The 19,424-nt window shown below is 38.1% G+C and overlaps 2 protein-coding genes across 4 annotated transcripts in view; one reads left to right on the top strand and one right to left on the bottom strand.

Annotated features, from left to right (window-relative positions):
• Positions 1-11,859, top strand: part of BEND3 (BEN domain containing 3) — a 47,263-nt gene extending 35,404 nt beyond the window's left edge. The window contains exon 4 of the mRNA XM_073675792.1: positions 1,633-11,859. Within this exon, the coding sequence (XP_073531893.1) occupies positions 1,633-3,864 (2,232 nt within the window). The 3' untranslated portion in view covers positions 3,865-11,859. The remainder of the gene's footprint in view (positions 1-1,632) is intronic.
• Positions 10,900-19,424, bottom strand: part of MTRES1 (mitochondrial transcription rescue factor 1) — a 31,301-nt gene continuing 22,776 nt past the window's right edge. For all 3 annotated transcript variants that reach the window (XM_073675794.1, XM_073675795.1, XM_073675793.1), the window contains exon 4: positions 10,900-17,818. In XM_073675794.1, the coding sequence (XP_073531895.1) occupies positions 17,603-17,818 (216 nt within the window). In that variant the 3' untranslated portion in view covers positions 10,900-17,602. The remainder of the gene's footprint in view (positions 17,819-19,424) is intronic.

Genomic DNA, 19,424 nt, shown 5'->3' with positions numbered 1-19,424 from the left:
AAGCGTTGATGTCACATTGACAGCACTGCAGCCAAGCTGAATTTTAACTATTTAGAATGTCATTGATCCTATAAAAATCACACTGGCATTGTAGCTTTTAATCAGTGAATCAATGTGGTTAAGAGAAAAAGTTTTATTTCATATGTAAATGAGGGGCCTACACTGCACCCTTGGCATGGCCAAGGACTGGTTGCACCATTGTGCTGCCTCAATTACAATAGTCTACCCCTTGCCTCATGGTGATTGGCAGTGCTCTCTTTGGAGCACTGCCTCCTGTAACTTGCCAGCCCTGCACATACTGACACTGGAGCAGCCAAATTCCTGCATACATAGTGTTAGGCTATGTGCCCATGATGCAGAAATGCTCAGGATTTTTTCCTGAGCGTTTCTGCATCTCCCTGGCAGAAAAAAACGCATGCGGATTGTACATGCGTTGTCCTGCCAGGGACATGCGGAAGTGAAGCGTTCTTCACATGCATTTCCGCATGCGGGTTGACAAGCGCTTTCCAAGCGATTTTAGCATCACTTGGAAAGTGCTTGTCAACTTAGTCACACTATATAAATCCATGCAGCTGGCATGGATTTATATAGTGTGACCTGAGAGAATCTCAAAAAATAAAAATATACTTACCTTCCGATGGCCCGCGCTGGCTTGCTTCACCGTCCCGGCTGCCGGCAGCGGTACGCTGAAGGACCTGCCGACGTCAGCGTCGCGTGACCCGTCACATGACTCTGACGTCAGCGCAGGTCCTTCATTCCATTGCGAACTGCTGCAAGGAGGAGCACAGCGCGGGCCGCCAGAAGGTAAGTATAATATTTATTTTTTATTTTATTCTTTTTTTTTACAGTTTTCTATGGTACCCAGGTCCGGAGGAGAGTCTCCTCTCCTCCAGACCCGGGTACCATCCGCACATTAGAACGCATGGAATGCGCATCTACTTATGCAGTGATGCGTAATCCATGCGTTCTAATGAAAGTCAATGGCGGCGAAAACGCAGCGATTCCGTAAAATAATTGGTAGTGCTGCGTTTTTTTCACAGCACATGCGGATTATCATTGGGGAACATGGCAGGCCTTCTTCCATGCGTTTCTTAAGCGTTTCTGCAGCGTTTTTGCTGCTGCGGAAACGCTAAAAAAACGCATAGTGGGCACACAGCCTAAGTGTATGCAGGGGCCGAGTTCTCATCCTCCTCTCCTGTGTATAGCATCCATTTGCTGCACACTGGATTACAGAGGGATGACAAGGAGCACTCAACAGCAGAGCAGCAAATCATTTAGCTTAGCGGCTTTGAAGGGGCCGTTCCATCTACACTGGTAGAGCCGCTTAGCTCACTGACTGGCTGCCGCGCTATCTGTGTGATGTGTTTTTTTAACAAACTGCTGGCGATGCCAAACATTTTCTGAAAGGGAACAACCCTTTTTAAGTCTTGTGTTGTGATGGACATACTGAATGAAGGCACATAAGAGTCTACGTTGTTTGACTTATATCAATATATGTTTTGTGTATAGTATTGAATTGAGCAGGTATCAGACCTCACTTTTTACTTTTATTTTTTTAATAATTTCATCATTTGTAAGCTTTAATTCTAATACTTACTCGCGTATGTTAATTGCATATCTTTTGTATTTTAGACTTTTCTTTCATGTATGAGAAACAGAGACCCTGAGCCTTCAAACTTGGAGTTAAGAAATAATTCTGTGCCCCACAGTGCTTCTTCCGATGAAGGAGACGAAATGTTCAATGAAATTGGCTCCTCTCATAAGAAACCTTTATATGGGATTTCACATAAAATAACGGAGAAAAGAAATCCATTTACTTCGGATCTCGCATCATCTCATGACATTTATGACAGAGGAAATCAGATCAGCACTTCAAATATTCGCGTACTTACTGATTTGCGTAAACGTGATTCTAGCAGCAATGGTATGAGTTCCCAAATGACTGATGACTCAAACATATACTCCTTAATACAAAAAATGTTTTTCACTCTCAACACCCTTAATTCCAATATGACACAGCTCCACAGTAAAGTTGACCTTCTGTCTCTTGAAGTAAATAGAATAAAGAAAAAAGTGAGCCCTCATGAAATGGTGGCAGAATTTCACCCACCACCTGAGTATCAGCTAACTAGCACTGAGCTAAAGCAAGTCTTGGATCAAAGTTCCTCAGCAGGTGATCTCGCATGTCGGCTATTGGTTCAACTGTTTCCTGAACTTTTTGGAAGTAATATATTACCTAAAAACTGTAACACTTGTGGATTCTCCAGTAAAATTAAACTTGAGTCCCTTCATCTCCAGCTCATTAGAAACTATGTAGAAGCATGTTATCCCGCCGTCAAGAACACTACTGTATGGCAAGTTGATGTGTTACCTCAGATAAATGACTTCTTTAATCGATTTTGGGCTGAAAGAGAAATGGAGAGCACACGTGAAATGCAGACCACAAATTTTTTTGAAAGTTCACCAAGTGAAAATGTTCACTTTATTGAAAATAAGGAGCAAGAGGAAAATGAGTGTCAAGAAAGGGCCAATCCTCTTGTCTCCGAGTTTTCAGTCAATTCACAGGACTTAAGCGAGTATTTAGAAGAGGCTTCATCTCCAGGTGAATTTGCTGTGTTTTTGTTTCACAGATTATTTCCTGAAATATTTAACCAAAGAAAATTCGGAGACAGATATTTTGGAGATCCAGAAAGTTTTAATCTAGATCCACACCGGTTGCAAATGATCCGCCAATATACAGAGATCTATTTTCCAGACGTGCAAGAGGAAGAGGTTTGGCTGCAGCAGTGTGTACACAGAATAAATGATGAGCTGGAAAGCATGTTTTTGGATGGGAGTGAATGTGATGATTCTAGAGATGACTGTTTTGAGTCACAGTTGCCTGATGATTTGTCCGGAATAAAGGTAGAAGATGGTTCAGATCCTGAAAAGCTGGGAAGGAGATCTAAAAAAATATGGCTTGTTCCATTTGACTTTGATAAGGTTGACCTTCCGCAACCAGACTTTGAGGTTCCTTTTCCACAATTCCTGCTTAGCAAAGAGCAAATTAAAAATATATATGAGACTAGCTTGTCAATTGGCAATTTTGCTTCACGGCTTCTGGTTCGTTTGTTTCCTGAGCTTTTCACACATGAGAACCTAAGAAAACAATATAACTGCAGTGGATCATTAGGAAAGAAACCACTTGATCCTGTTCGCGTAAAACTTATACGACATTACGTTCAGATACTTTATCCCAGAGCAAAGAATGACAGAGTTTGGACTCTGGAATTTGTAGGAAAGCTGGATGAGCGGTGTCGTAGAAGGGATACCGAGCAAAGGAGATCTTACCAACAGCAGAGAAAGATCTATGTTCCAATGCCTGAGAGGCAAGACTTTGTGTCTTTTGACTTGAACACTGAAAGATACAGAGATCTTATTGAAGGACCACCTCTCCCTCCTGAACGAAGCTCAAAGGACTTTTGCAAAATACCACTAGATAAGATTGTGGTTCCACCTCCAGACTTTCCAGTGCCTTCAGTGTATCTGTTAAGTGACAAAGAAATTAGGGATATTGTTCAGCAGAGTCTTTCTGTTGGAAATTTTGCTGCCAGGTTACTGGTAAGACTTTTTCCAGAGTTATTTACTCCAGAAAATTTAAGACTTCAATACAACCACTCAGGTGCATGCAATAAGAAGCAGCTCGATCCGCTAAGACTGAGGCTAATTCGACATTATGTGGAGGCAGTGTACCCTGTGGACAAGATGGAGGAAGTATGGCATTACGAATGTATTCCTAGTATTGATGAAAGGTGCAGACGCCCAAACAGAAAAAAATGTGACATACTTAAAAAAGCTACAAAAAGTCAAAATAAGAACTGCTGAAGAAAATTGTTAGTAAAATATATATATATTTTTTTGTAATTTTTTTCTAGCGCTGCTTTAACATGTTGTCGTCTTCTGAGTATTACAGTTGTAGGACAATGTTACTAGTACTTTCCAGAATGTGAGACCGATTGCATATTTGCACTCCATTATTATTTTTTCATTTGTTTGTTTTTTTACTTAATTTGATGCTGTTGAGTTTCTTGATATTGTCTTTTTTTTGCATTTTCGTTTTATATCTTGCCGTATTTTAGAAGGTATAATATCTTTGCAGCCAATGTTTCGTGGGCTCTTAGGGTATTAATTGGTTGACTACAACCTTTACAGTTTTGTTTTTCATACATTCCCTTGAAAATTGGTTTTTCCACAGAACAATTCTCAAACCTAGATGGTAATAGTTTCATTTTTTTTGTTTTTAAATGCTTACTAGAAATACTATATATATTTTTTTTTTATTAAAAAGAAGAATGTTGCTGAGAAAAATAAGGTAATATAAAACGTCTACTTGAAAAACAAGATAACAAAAACGTGTCTCATGAGTCCTAAATTTAGATTTTACATATATAGATGGCTTAGGCTTTTACTTGTAATAGACAACATTAGGTAAGAGCTGTTTGATTTGGTGTAAGGAGTGGAGAGTAGTGGGTAGCACTAGGGGCTTGGTTACACAAGCATATTTCAGGTCCTTAATGCCTTAAATATCTAATGTTTCAACAAACACAGGATTGGATTTCAGCAATCTGAAGTAGTTTATCCTATTGGCCCAGTTCTCACTTATGTTTTTATGCTGAGTTATTTTTTTTGTGCAGTGGAGCCTGAAAAAAGAAGTATAATTTATATTTGTATGTATATTTTTTAATCTATTCCCAATGTGTATGCAGGCAAAGTGTGAGATTGCCTGGATCAAAAAATAATTTTTCAAAGATAACTCTCAAGACCCCAAGCGATCACAATGTACAATGTGTAGGAACTTGGTAGTAAGTGTTCAGTTCTTATGCAGCATCGCCAAAGGGTAAACATTTCACATTGTGTGTTTTAAAATCAGTTGGCTATCCATGTAATGCAGCGATGCACACCCGGAAGCCCACAAGCAATGCAGTTCTTTAGGACCCCCAGCCATTGGGACACAAATGTTCTTGTCTGTAGCTTGGTAGTTTGAAAGACAACTAGGTCCTTCTTATGCAGAGAAATGAGTTGCATTATTACATGTTAGCTCCGTTCTGCCTTCCCTGCATAAATCAAAGATTTCAATGCCGATGTTGCTGCTAAAATCTATTTTTCATATCCGCATCATATAAAAGTACAAAAAGGCAAACTGTAGAAGCCTTGGAAATCCATTGGTACCCTGCGATCTCTAGTATCTGCCGCACTATTTGATCAGTGTGTCAGTTGTATATTACAGCACACACTGCTGATGAAAATACTTACATTTCATAAATGTACAAAGGCTTAAAGGCATATACTATTAATGTCATAAAAGTTTCAGATGGGAAATAAAGTGTACCTTTTCAAGTCTTTTTTTTCGTTATATATTGTAAGGGGTTTAAATGTCCTTCAGGTCAGAAAAGGTCAGAGTCCCTTAATCTCTCCTCCACTGATTGCTTAAAAGAGTACGGTATTTGGAAACACTCACCTGCAGAAGTGCTGAGCTTAGGAGACAGAAGTGGTAATCTGCATGAGTGCACACATTTAATAGTGTGGCAGCTCAATAGCAAATCTATGGGTCCATACGCCGCACTATGCACACACTTGAAGTGAGCGCTTCTAAACGTTTTTTTTTTTTTTAAGTATCGTGGGTTGGGGACTCAGGGCCAGAACATCTAAGTCCTTATTACATATAACAAAACTTGTGAAAATATACATGTTGTTATTATTATTGTGGCACTTGGTAGTGATGCAATCTAACAATGTGACTGTCCGACAACAACAGGTGTATCCGCGCTGCAATGGGTTAGCGTGCTTTGTTAGCTGGAGCACGGCTTCCAACTATTTTCCTTTTTCTACTGGAGTCTCACAGGTAATAAAGTAAATAATTTTATAAATTACCTAAAGTGGTCTTCAAGCAAAGCTAACAATAGATTCCACTATACAAACTACACAATTATTAAATATATATCTTAGATCTGATGAGGCTGGTGTATTTACTTTGAAAATCTATGTCAGAATGACTGCATTATCCTTTTTGGAAGTTTTCCACCTCGCTATTAATTGAAGTACAGTTGGGAATATTTATACTGTGTTACATATTTTCAAAAGTTGTCAGGTTTAGTTATGAAATGAGCCATTTCTCAATGATTTTCTCCTCCTGAATTCAAATCTGACAATGAAAATTTTTAGTTGTCTCTTGTTTCTATGATATGAAAGAGTTTTTACATTATTATTTATGCGAATATAAAGATGCACAATATTTTATTATGCCAATTTTCTGATATTTATTTAGAGGAAACTTGGCAACAATCAAAATAACTAGAATATGTCTAAACACTATTACAAATTATAAACAGTTACAGAAATTCCACTACAAAATTTAGTCCTCATTCAGTGACAAATCATTTTTGCTTGTCTCTTGTACTCCTGCATCGGATCATCTCTTACAATTGTCCAGCAGTAATCTGCAAGCGTTGATGGATTCCATTTTCCTTGATATCTTTTCCCCATAGCCACAATATCTTGGTGAAATACATCTTTTCCCCATAGCCACAATATCTTGGTGAAATATCTCACCGTGCTCGTTGCACACTACTCCGCCGTTTGAGGGAGAAAAAGTCTAGATGCAAATGTAATAAATTAATCTTTAAAGGGAATCTGTCATCACATTTGACCTAAACTATTACTATGGGCATACAGGTTACCGACTGCTGAAAAGTCATCCCTGTATGCCTTATATCAGATGCCTTACTGATCAAAAAAAAATATATATATGTCCATATTAATAGTTTAGATAGGTCAAGTGTGGTGACAGATTCCATTTAAGGACATGTTACAGCCAAGATCCTTAGATCTTTTGAGATTTTCCATCAACTCTTCATAGTTTTCTGCTCTTGAGTTTCCCAAAAAAATAGTTACCACTAATGCGAATGCTTCCCATGCAGCCTTTTCCTTGCCCTGCAACAAACAGAGAAAATCCTCATCTTGAAGAAGCTTACGAATCTGAGGCTCAATAAAGACTGCCTCCTTTATCTTTCCCTCACATATCCATGGAAATGTATCAATGAAATACTTGAATGCTTTTGCATTTTTATTCATTGCCTTTACAAAGTTCTTAATTAGGCCAAACTTGATATGCAATGGTGGTAACAAAATCTTATGTGGGTCCACAAGTGCTGGATGTAGGGCATTTTTACTCTCTGGCCGTAGTGAATGTCGGAGAGGTCAGTCTCTTTTTATTGTGGTGATATTCTCTTGCACCACTATCCCAATCACACAGTACTGCTTTCTATGTGTATGCACCCTGGAGACCAAGAAAGAGGGCAACCACCTTTTAAGCCACGACAGAGGGGCCACAAATGTTGGGCATAGTTCCGGCATCTCAAAAGCTGTTTCATGTTGCCAAAGGTTTTTTCATGTGGACTGAATAACCACCTGGAACTGAAGGTAGCGCATTGCCGTTATGAAGCAGGACGGCTTGTAGGCTAGTTTTGGACGAATCAATGAAGAGCCTCCATTCCTCTGGATTATGATTCATCTTCAGCACTCCCATTAACCTGTTGATGTTGTTGCATGCCAAAAGATCGCCCTGCATGAAGAAGTATTGGACAAGATCTTTATCACGGTTGCGGAACAAAGAAATCTGAACATCGCCCGCTAGGAGATTTCACTGCTGTGGTCTGGAATTTAAGAGCTCAGCCTCGGGCAGATCCAAATCTCTAACAAGATCGTTCAGATCACTTTGTGTTATAAGCTGTGGTTCAGTTGAGGTTGCTGACAGAAAGTCTGGGTCGTGAGAGGAAAATGCTTCATGACACCAAGCACCCTCTTCTTCCTCACTTGACTCAATTAAAAATGTTTCTGGTGCTTTTGGAACCAGCAGTTCTTCTGTATGTGGTACTGGGCGTATTGCAGATGGAATGTTTGGATACTGTAAAGTCCACTTCTTCCTTGAAACTCCTTTCCCAATGTAGGGGCACCATGCAGAAATAGCAGTTAGTTGTGTGATAATTTGGCTCTCTCAAGATCATTGGGACTGCAAAAGGCATAGATTGCCTCTTCCCATGCAACCACTGGGTAAGATGTGATGCACATCTATTGTGGAGCCCAACTCTTGTCCTGATCTTTTCTGCAGCCAAAATACAGGTTGTAGGCTTTCCTATCCACTTTGTTAATGCAAAAATGAGGCATATCTAAAAAAACATAGAAACATGTCAATATTCTAAGAAATCCTAGAACTGTAAACCTTGCACAGAGAGCAGTTCTAAAAGTAGATGATGCAACTGTAATTAGAATTACCTCATCGGAGCTGACTTGGCGTTTTTTGATTGGTCTCCCTAAGATGATAGAACGCTCAATAGACTAAATGATGTCATAGACTAGCTACTAACAATGCAATAAGATTACGAAATTATAAAGACCAAATTTTTCTATAAACCTGCATGAAAGGTGTCAAAGGTAATTACAACCGCCTCTGGATCTTGAAAATTAGAGCCAATCAGCAAATTTAAGCATCATATTTGTTTTCAGCACCACAAAATTAGTTGGGTTCAACTGTTTTTTCGTCTCTGAACCAATTTGGCTATAGAACAGTATCTGTCTCTCTGCCTAATAGATGAAGCCATAAATGGTAACTTATTTGAAAATTGGTTTTCTAAACCAGGCAAGAAGAGTTCATCCCAAATAAGTTTTGGGTACAAGTGGTGAAAGTACTTTATCACTGGCAATCTTTTTGTAAGTTCATTATTATAATATAGACAACCACAGCTAGCTGTTAATATGAACGTTTTCTTTAACAGAGTATTCAAGGAGAATCGTGCTAGCAACTTTTTTTTTTTTATAAATGTTCACCTAAACCAGTTTCTAATTCATATCACTTATTCAAAATGTAATAGGTTGTAAACAGTGCTCTTTTTTATTTCTATCCCCCCCCCCCCCATTAAAAGCTACTTTGCAAATTCAACAAAACCAGCTTTTTCTACTCATCTGCAAACCATACCCTTGTTCAAGCACAAGCCCAACTCAAACTATTCCAGGAATAAGAACCACCTTCATGCCTAGCATCATAGGTGAAGTCTTCCTGCCCTGTTCTATTAATATTTTTTATTATGGTCAGGTCTAAACTCAGAGGTTCCTGAAACCAGAAGTGATGCCACTTGATTGACCAATTCTGACCGACGTATGTTATTTTGAACTGAAGAAAATATCAGATACAAAATGCATAACATGTATGACTGAACTTTTAATTTTCATTGTAAGCATGAAATTTCCTTTTGGCTTTGTTTTGTTTTATTTTTCACTGCATCATTGCCTTATCGTCTATGCTGCATGGCAAGGAGAAACTCCAGAAATTAAGACTTGAGTCGAGTTCACCTGTTACGGATTTATGTTGTTTCAGATTCACAGTCAAATACAATCCAATACAATTGATTGGGAGTATGAAAAACCTATACACGTGTTGCAGATCTGTTTTGTTGTGGACTTGGTTATGCTTGCAGCATGTTCTTTTATCTTGGGGTCCAATTGTGGATCTTCAGTAAACTCTCGCAATTCACATCAGTGTATTTTTTAATCCACAAATTTGGATTTAAATTGCAGATGTAATGTGGATCAAATCTGCAACACGAGTTTACCATAGACTATTGTACAGCCCGCTATCTTGATGGTGTGTTGAAATAAAATGCACCAATTCATTGAAGGGTGTAACTCTTCATGAAGTTGGGACATTTTCCAGTTGTCCTGTGTATTCCAGGAAAGTCTCCAGGCAGTAACTGAAGTAGATTTATTTTGTAATTCACGTCACTTTTGTGGCATAATGTATGATAAATCATGGCCCAGCTCCCTGCACTTTCCAAAAAGTTGGCCAAGACCAGTGTAAAAAAGGGCAAAAGTAGAAATATTTTTTTGCATAATTACAAATTGTGCAAAAATGCTGCAACATTTCAGAATTCTGGCCAAAACGATTTTAGGGATCAGTCCCTACGAGTATGTAGTTTCCAAGCTTAAATTAACTAAGGCTGCAAATCTGAGATATCAATTTGTGGATATGATTGTATATTATACCTTTTGCAACGCAGCTCTCCAGTATGTTTTTCCAATGATGTCTGCTGGAGATGACATTTTGGAATCTTTCCCATGGGAGGGCTGTAGCAAGGATGTGAACATACAGTGTGTCAGTTTATCTCTCATACGTGCCAGGAAGACCTCAATTTTGCTACTACAGTTAAGATTTTTTGTAGCAGTTTGGTATAACACAGCAGAATTCCATACAGAAGCATTCAGTAACAAAAAAGTATACGGTGTGATACATATATTTTTTTCTCTTTACCTTGGAACTCATCTCTTAAACATAGCCAGCAGAGGATCCCATTGGTAGAGCGCAGGGTAATAGGATCCTAACGGAAGCTGATACACACGCGTTTGTCTGTAGACATAGGTCTATAAAGGAGCTCTATAGAGATAGCTGCTTCATATATTTTTGGAGGCAAGTAGAAGAGGTAATATTTAAATATGACTTCATAAGTCATATTAAAAATAAATCTGTTTAATATTGTTGCAAGGGAAATATATCACACTATGTCCATTCTGATGAGTGACCAGCTACGTAATACTTGGCTCTCACTTTGGTGGTTCCTCATCTATTCTGCTTGTGTCTCTGATTATTAACTAGAGGTCGAGGATTGCAGAAGGGAATTATTTTGAGATGGATCCACAGCACTGTGATGTCCATTTTCACTTAACAGATTGCATGAAATGGGATTGTCTTCGGGAGACAACTTTAATATCCAAATTTTATTTCGATACATAACCCTTTTCTTTGAATTGCACATTTCTATTGGTTTGTTGATTGACATTTAATAAAAATAAAATCCAAGTTTAAGAATAAAATTGCCAGTAATATCCACTAGTTTATTTTCATATCATAGAAATAATACAGTATTATATTTTAGATGTAGGATACAAATTATATTTCTGGCACAATCTTTTTCAGCCTTATTCCGGCTCCATGCACTTCTGGATTGGTGAGCGGGTTGGTGACGTCATGTCTGTTAATACCGGCTGATTGCAGAGGATAGTAGATATAATGTCACCCAATTAACCGTTCAAGCCAGGGCTGTCGAGTCGGTGTCCATTTTGGTGGAGTCGGTATAAAATGGACCGACTCCAACTCCTAAAATATATAATAAATTGGGTACAGTAGTTCAATGCAGTTTGTGGGGAATATTTTTTGATAAGAATTTGGGAAAGTTATGAAATGTCCTATAAATGTCTGTCCTATTCCTGATCTAAGGGTCTAGACTTTTAGCTGAGATTAATCTGTGCTACAGTAAATTTATCACTTAAACATGAGCCATGAATGAGGGAGTCGAGGAGTCGGAGGTTTGGCTCACTGACTCCACAGCCGTGGTTCAAGCTACATTTTTTTTGTATTTTTCAATCCCCTCAACATCTACCTGAAGGAAGCAGCACAATTTATGCTTGGATGTGGACTGACATTCCTGTTGCTAAGTTTCATTAGTGTGATTTCTACTGAATTACTATAGTGTACAAAGATATTATGAGATGTCATATTTACATCTCTGTAAGAAAGTTTTGTTTTTTTGATAATGTCCATGTCAAATACAGTAGCAGTTGTGATATTTGCACTGAATGCTGTCCTACCTACATCTCAGGTTAGATATTCTATATGCAGACTATTACTTATACATATAGTTTCACAGGTGTCATCTTTTTGTTATCTAACATTTAATATATTTTATGTTGATGGTTTTACTATTAGTAGTAAGTGTAATGCACCAATGTTGGTAACCTATACTAGGGTTAATAAACATTTTTTTTTTACCAAAAGATACTTTTGTTTATTTCATACTAAACAAGGCCTAAGGGGGTTCTTTGGTTTCTACAACCTCTAATGTGAAGTGACCAAACACTAAATGTGTTGCAGCTGTAGAATTTACTTAGTTCTCTGTCCTCGTTCACATGGCCAGTCTACACAATCTGCTTGAGTGGTCATGCTGTATACATACAGGTGGTCAATAGCAAATACTGTATGAAAGGGGACATGGACATAGCCAAACAGCATTGCTGCCCTCTTATCTAAAACTTCGGTACATGAAAGGGGTAAACTAGTACCACTCACTTTCATATTGTGAGTGGAATGGGGCTTTTAACATCACATTGAACAGCAGGTATCACGCACCTTAACAGGACAGGATCGGGAGATGAGTAAAGCCGGATTACCCCCTTAACAAGAAACTGTGGAACTGCAGTAGCACAAATTAAACATTTAAAAAATTGGATTTCCATAGAAGCAATTTCTAGAAACATTGACATGCACCTTTCATTGTGATTCAGTTGAAGAATACAAAACGGCAGAAATAAAGCAATAAGGGCATGCTACAGTTTCAAAGGTTATCACTGCAATGTAAGAATGCGATTTCCAAAGAAAAACGTCATATGTTGAAGTGAAAATCCTGACAAATTCCCACAGTGGGCAAAAATGGAAGCTTGCATGTTGAGGCGGGCTGCGCTGTGGGAATGAAGAGCCTTGGGATTCCAAAACAGTTTTATTAATATCAACGCATTTCTGCGCTGGACCGACGCCTTTCTCAAGGTATAAAAACCAAGTGACCAAATTCCGACCGTTAACATAACAGCATATTCAAAATGCTCTTTACAGTTTAGGTCCTTCACACTACAAGAAATGCAATTAGCACAAAAACAAATAAGTGTTGTGTATCCACTGTAATATTTAAACCTAGAAATGTGACAACTAGCATATTTAAATAAATGTCAGTTTTATTAATCACATACAATATGCTAAAAAATCAGGAAAAATTGTCCTCAACTAGATAAAAAGCAGGCCATGGGTGTATCATAATGTAACGCATATTCATATACATTATAAACTGAACACCAACGAATTACAAAATATCACTTACATAGAGGTTGCTGTAGCATACTGAAATGTAATCTAGTCAAATATATTAAATACAAAAATTCATGTATCTAGATTTTGCTTGCATGCAGGTGTATCACAAAAGTATAAGTCAACATCAAGAGGTAAATATAAAATATTAGCGGTTAATATGGATAGACATTATACTCTGATATATAAATCTCAAACCAAATTGATATTCTTATTAATGGTCATTCAAATAAATATAAACCATGTGGTGTGACCCATATAAAGTGACAAGTGCTTTTGGAAAGCTTGCTGTGTAAAATATGCGTACAGTATATAAAGATCTAAATCAAAGTCAACACTGCTTACACGGAGATAGATGTACTGCATTATAAACAAGAGGTTGACAAGGAGAAGATACTGACCTGTTACTGCCACATGCCCAACGCACGTTTCGCCTACAGCTGTTAAGAGGGAACCCTACAGCAACCTCCATGTAAGTGATGTTTTGAAATCTGTTGGTATTCAGTTTACTTTCTACATTAATGTATGTGAAAATATACGTTTACATTGCGATATTCCCATGGGCTGACAATTTTTACTTTGTTGTTTTTAATATTTATTATGTGATTAATAAAACTACAACATTTATTCAAATATGCTAGTTGTATGTCACATTTATAGTTTTAACTATAAGAAATGCTAAAACTCCTGTAGGTACAAGAAAGCATTCCCCAGTGTGATAAGAATAGAATCAAGACTAAGGTTAGGTTTAGAAATCAAGGAGATTATTGATGATATTAAAGCACTCCCATCAGTTTTTAACCTCTTATTATATATTGCAGCCATCATATTACAAGTGCTTCTCACTAAATTAGAATATCAAAAAGTTAATTTCAGATCTTAAATACAAAAAGTGAAACTCATATTATAGAGTCATTACAAACAGACTGAGCTATTTCAAGTATTTATTTCTGTTAATGTTGATGAATGTCTTACAGCCAATGAACACACAAAAGTCATTATCTCAGTAAATTAGAATTAACAAAAAACACCTGCAAAGGCTTCCTAAGCGTTTAAAAAGGTCCCTTAGTCTGTTTCAGTAGGCTCCACAATCATGGGGAAGACTGCTGACTTGACAAATGTCCAGAAGGAAGTCATTGCTAAAGAAGCTAAGTTCACAGAGTGCTGTATCCAAGCATATTAATGAAAAGTTGAGTAGAAGGAAAAAGTGTGGTAGGAAAAGGTGCACAAGCAGCCGGGATAATTGTAGCCTTGAAAGGGTTAAGAAAAGGCCATTCAAACATTTGGGGGAGGTTCACAAGGAGTGCACTGCTGCTGGAGTCATTGCTTCAAGAGCCACCACACACAGACGTATCCAGGACATGGGCTACAAGTGTCGCTTTCCTTGTTTCAAGCCACTCATGACCAATAGACAATGCCAGAAGCGTCTTACCTGGGCCAAGGAGAAAAAGACCTGGACTGATCCTCAGTGGTCCAAGGTGTTTTCAGATGAAAGTAAATTTTGCATTTTATTTGGAAATCAAGGTCCCAGAGTCTGGAGGAAGAGTGGAGAGGCACACAATTCAAGCTGCTTGAGGTGTAGTGTGAAGTTTCCACAATCAGTGATTGTTTGGGGAGCCATGGCATCTGCTGGTGTAGGTCCACTGTGTTTTATCAAGACCAAAGTCAGCGCAGCCGTCTACCAGGAAATTTTAGAGCGTTTCATGCTTCCCTCTGCCGAAAAGCTTTTTGGAGATGGAAATTTCATTCCCCAGCAGGACTTGGCCCCTGTCCACACTGCCAAAAGTACCAATACCTGGTGTAAAAACAACAGTATCACTGTGCTTGATTGGCTAGCAAACTCGCCTGACCTTGTCAAGAGGAAGATGAGACACCAGACCCAACAATGCAGACGAGCTGAAGGCTGCTATCAAAGCAACCTGAGCTTCCATAACACCTCAGCAGTGCCACAGGCTGATGACCTCCATGCCACGCCACATTGATGCAGTAATTGATGCAAAAGGAGCCCGACCAAGTATTGAGTGCATTTACTAAACATACATTTCAGTAGGCCAACATTTCGGATTTTAAAAACATTTTTCAAGCTGTTATAAAGTATTCTAATTTACTGAGATAATGACTGGTGTTTTCATTGGCTGTAAGCCATAATCATTAACAGAAATAAACGCTTGAAATATATCACTCTGTTTGTAATGACTCTATATAATATGAGCTTCACTTTTTGTATTGAAGAACTGAAATAAATTAACTTTTTGATGATATTCTAATTTAGTGAGAAGCACTTCTATATGGCACTGTATACTTACAATTGCTCATTTGCCTTTCTATCCAGCTAATTCTTCTCTTTTCTCTGCTCTGTGTAGAAACAGGAAGTTTCTTGTCCCTGCAGAAATCAATCCCCTCTTAAACTCCTGACCCAGCTGCTTCCTCCCCCCCCTGCCATTGACTGATGAGTCACAGGGAAAATTGATCTCCAGTTTCTATATTGAGCTTAGAATGATTCAGCTGGTCAGTTTTAAAATCACATGATGTCATGGACCTAATGGGAAAGAGGAATTAAGTGGGTAGAAAGGCAAAATGAGCAATTGTAAGCACACATTGTCATATATGATATGATAACTGCTATATATTAAGAGAATAAAAATTTTGATTGGAGCGCTTCTTTAACTATGTTGAGAACTGTTCAGTGGTTTACCCTCTGGTAGAAGCTATTGTGCATTTATGTAAGAAACAAATTGGCTAAGGCATATTTTTTCTTCCACAACTAAACCGAACACAACTGAGAGCAGTGGTGCGCAGCAGCACTTGTTTTTATTAAGAATAAATGTCTGGTTTGCAGTAAGGGTAATAGTCCATGTGTATTTTTTCACTTTTGTATATTTCCACTTAGCAGTAAATATAACTAATACAGGTAATGTGAGAGCTGCCTTTCCATTCCAACAGCTTCTTTCTGAACATAGCAAAAGGTGGGTACAAGGATAGATTCACATGCAGTTTTTCATGCCTTTCTTTTTTCTTAAACCAAAGACAAGAGATATTCCTCAATAGCTGCGACTCACATTAAATTGAGGTGGTCCCACCCGTTTTTTTGCATTCGTTGAGCCCAAAGTCCTGTCGTAAAGTTTAGACATATTTTGTGAACTTTTACACTAACAATAGTGATCTTATATCTTGTTTAGGTTGAATGCAGGTGAGGCTAAGCAGAGCTGTAATTCGCACCACTGTTATTGAAATCTTAAACTAAAAGTTGGAGTACGTAAAAATATCTTCTAGCAAGAAACGTCAAAATCTATAGCATAGCACCACCATCACCAACTTTGCGCAGCTGCAGACTGCCTGAACTAAACTTTTTGCCATTAGCTCTAGTAAATATCCAAATATCAAGAAGGAGAACAAAGTTTCTATACTTAATATATCACCACAAATAAATATTCTTTCAAATTTGATGATGTGTGATAACCTGAACATCAGTTACAAAAGAACAGTGCTTCTCAATCTTTTTTATTGGTACCTTAATAGCCAAAACATGAGGATGCCTGAGCCACACTAGTGCAAGGAGATATTAAACCTAAACCCAGTAAAAAAAATGTAAAAAGCACAAAAGGATTTAGGATGAGCAACTTTAAAAACTTTACGGCTGGTGCTACATAGCAACTTTGGCCGCGACGCTTGTTCGTGCTACCAAAGTTATCACAGCATAATACAATATAATTGAGTCGCATTGTGACCCCCAAGGGTACTACTTGTCGCTGTTGCAATGTGACCCCATTCATTTGTATTTCGTTGTGATGTAGCCGAGACATTTAGTGAACTTTGGATATGCAACCGTTGCAGCGGCAAAAAGTCGCCGTATAGCCTTATGCACACACCAGCAAAAGCTCCCAGAATATATGCTAAAAGAGTTGTCCAGTGTAAGAAGAAAAGTCTGCAGTCATTATGTGCACACTGTGATGAGCCCCGTATCCTGCATGCGGGTGGGCGGTCACATGATGATAGCATGCATGCGATTTGCTCAATGTTGTAACACAGGAGAGTCCAGTTGGTACATGAGGGCAAGTATGCAAATGCATAAGTACCATCACATCACTGCCTGGCCATTGCACATGGTCACAATTTAACAGTCTAAAGTGACTGCAGACTTTTCTTATAGGACTTATGTACTATTTCTGTAAATTCTATTCACCAGATTAAGGCTCTTGTCTGACCATTGTATACCCGCATATCATTTTTTTTCTCTCAACTATATTACAAGCCGAGCGACTGCTTTTTATACAGAGGGCTCCAAAACCAAAAAGAAACCATTTTGTATTCTTTTCCCATTATAATGGAACGCAAACGGGTGATGGACATCACTGCATGGCAACCATCAAAAGCCACAAGAGGTATACGTGATAAACATGTATGTGTGAGTAATTACATTTGGTGTAATGTGATACATTTACATTAACATACAAGTGAAAAAAAATGTTCTCTCTTTTAAAGGAATTTTTATGAAAACACATGATTTGAACAATATGTGAGAGCCAGAAGGTCACTTCAAAACCCAAAAAACACTCAAAACTCTTTCAGTAGAATATCAATATTTTCTCCCATACACCATGCATATATAGTAAAAATAACATTTTATTGTCTCTCTGTAGAAGCTATATTAAAGAATAAGTGTCACTTGTCTGCATCCGTTCTGTTCATGCCAGTTGTTTTTGAAGCTTCAGAAACTTTTGGAATAGTCAGCTTCTTCCATCGTCTCAGGAGAACTTTGAATTTATCTGTTGATGTTTTTTCCTTTAGCACATTTTTTAAGATTGTTCTCATCACAGTTACAGTCCCTGCATCTCGGTTTTCTTCGACAATTAAGTCCAAAATGTCTCCCACTTTCACCTGAAAATAATTAAAATGTCCTTTTCATATATTAGCTAATCAAATATATTATGCCAGTTTCAGAACAGCGTCATAGATCTATAGCTCTATTACACAAATAGTGGTTGTAATACACATACAAGAATGTGCCTATATTATTTATGCAAGGAATAAGTAGCGTTTATATATTACCAAAGGTTATCTACAAACTGCGGGAAAAAAACTGGCACAGATTAGAAATTGATCTGCAGTGTTCAATGGGAAAGTCAAAATCTGCAACAAAGTACATTTGTTGCAGATTACTCACAAACTTTAAAATAGATTATACTCGCCTATACTCTAACAGTTTTGTACCTTCCTTGCCTGGTCTACCAGTCTCTATATAACTTGGCCTCCTGTGATCATGCCATGTCCCATGTGAAATTATTTTAGGAGGTTGGGTTGTACTCAGACTGCCAAAGAACCAGACAGGGAAGACACAGGAGGTAAAAAAAAAAAAAAAAGTACAGCGGGGTTTTTTGTTTTTATAGATTACCAGTAAAAAGTGTATAGTGAAACACTGAAGAATCTACAGACCTCGATTTAGTTTGTGCCTTTTTTTTGTTAAAAAACAAAAACACAGATTTCTATGGGCATGCTGTTTGAAAGGGCCATAAAAAAACAGCATTGAAAATGATTGAAACTCTTGGGCCCGCATTCATCAAGACCGTCGATTTTTCTCGCCGGTCTTGATGAGGGGGCTGGAGCAACTGACGAGTGTCGTGTGCCACAGAAGAAATCTTACTGTACTCATGGACTGGAGTGAGATTTCTGGTGTACGGAACACCAGTTTGTCATAAATTAGGCGAGCTGTGGCCCCTTCCAACCCATTTCAGTGGAGTTGGGAGAAACTGGCGTGAAAATGCCAAAAGTCCCAAAATTGTTGCACAACTGTGAGTTACACCAAAATTGTGACTTTTCAAAGTGTTTATGCAACTTTTTTTTTTTTCCACACTAAAATAAAAACAAAAAAAAAAATGGTTTATACATTTTGACTAGCATATTTTCATGGTTACAGACTTCAAGAAGAATCTCAGGGCTATTGACCAAGATGCTTTTTGTTCTTGCTGCGCTAAAGCAATAAGAAAATGGTTGAGAACAGCCTTTAACTACTTTCGGACGGCCTATAGAGCAGTCATCTGATCACTGTGTACAGCAGGGATGTCAAACTCAAAACACAGAGGGCCAAAATAAAAAACTTGGGACAAAGTCGCAGGCCAACCAGTATACAGTACAATGGACCCCACACAGTCCTCCATACAGTATAATGGGCCCACATAGGGGGTGGTGGTTCTGGTGTCGTGGGCCAAATATAATCACCCTGCGGGCCAGATTTGGCCCACGGATCAGAGTTTGACACGTATGGTGTACAGTGAGGGAGCAGGAGCTGCTGGGCCATAGGATACATAGACAGCTCTGCTATACAGCCACCAGGCTACATTTCCTTATAACTGGGTCAATTATACCAGCCACAATTACAAGGAAAATGGGATGAAAATAAAAATATATTTCAATATTTAAATGATCCCAAAGGGTCTTTTGAGACCTTATGGGTGCAACATTGCGTTAAATAAATGAAAAATGTATT

The sequence above is a fragment of the Phyllobates terribilis genome, unplaced genomic scaffold (assembly GCF_046119375.1).
Source record: "Phyllobates terribilis strain yellow unplaced genomic scaffold, ASM4611937v1 Scaffold_3__8_contigs__length_932513732, whole genome shotgun sequence".
Taxonomy (NCBI): Eukaryota; Metazoa; Chordata; class Amphibia; order Anura; family Dendrobatidae; genus Phyllobates; species Phyllobates terribilis.
Note: the sequence above shows the minus strand (reverse complement) of the source record. Positions and strands in the feature narration are given on the sequence as shown.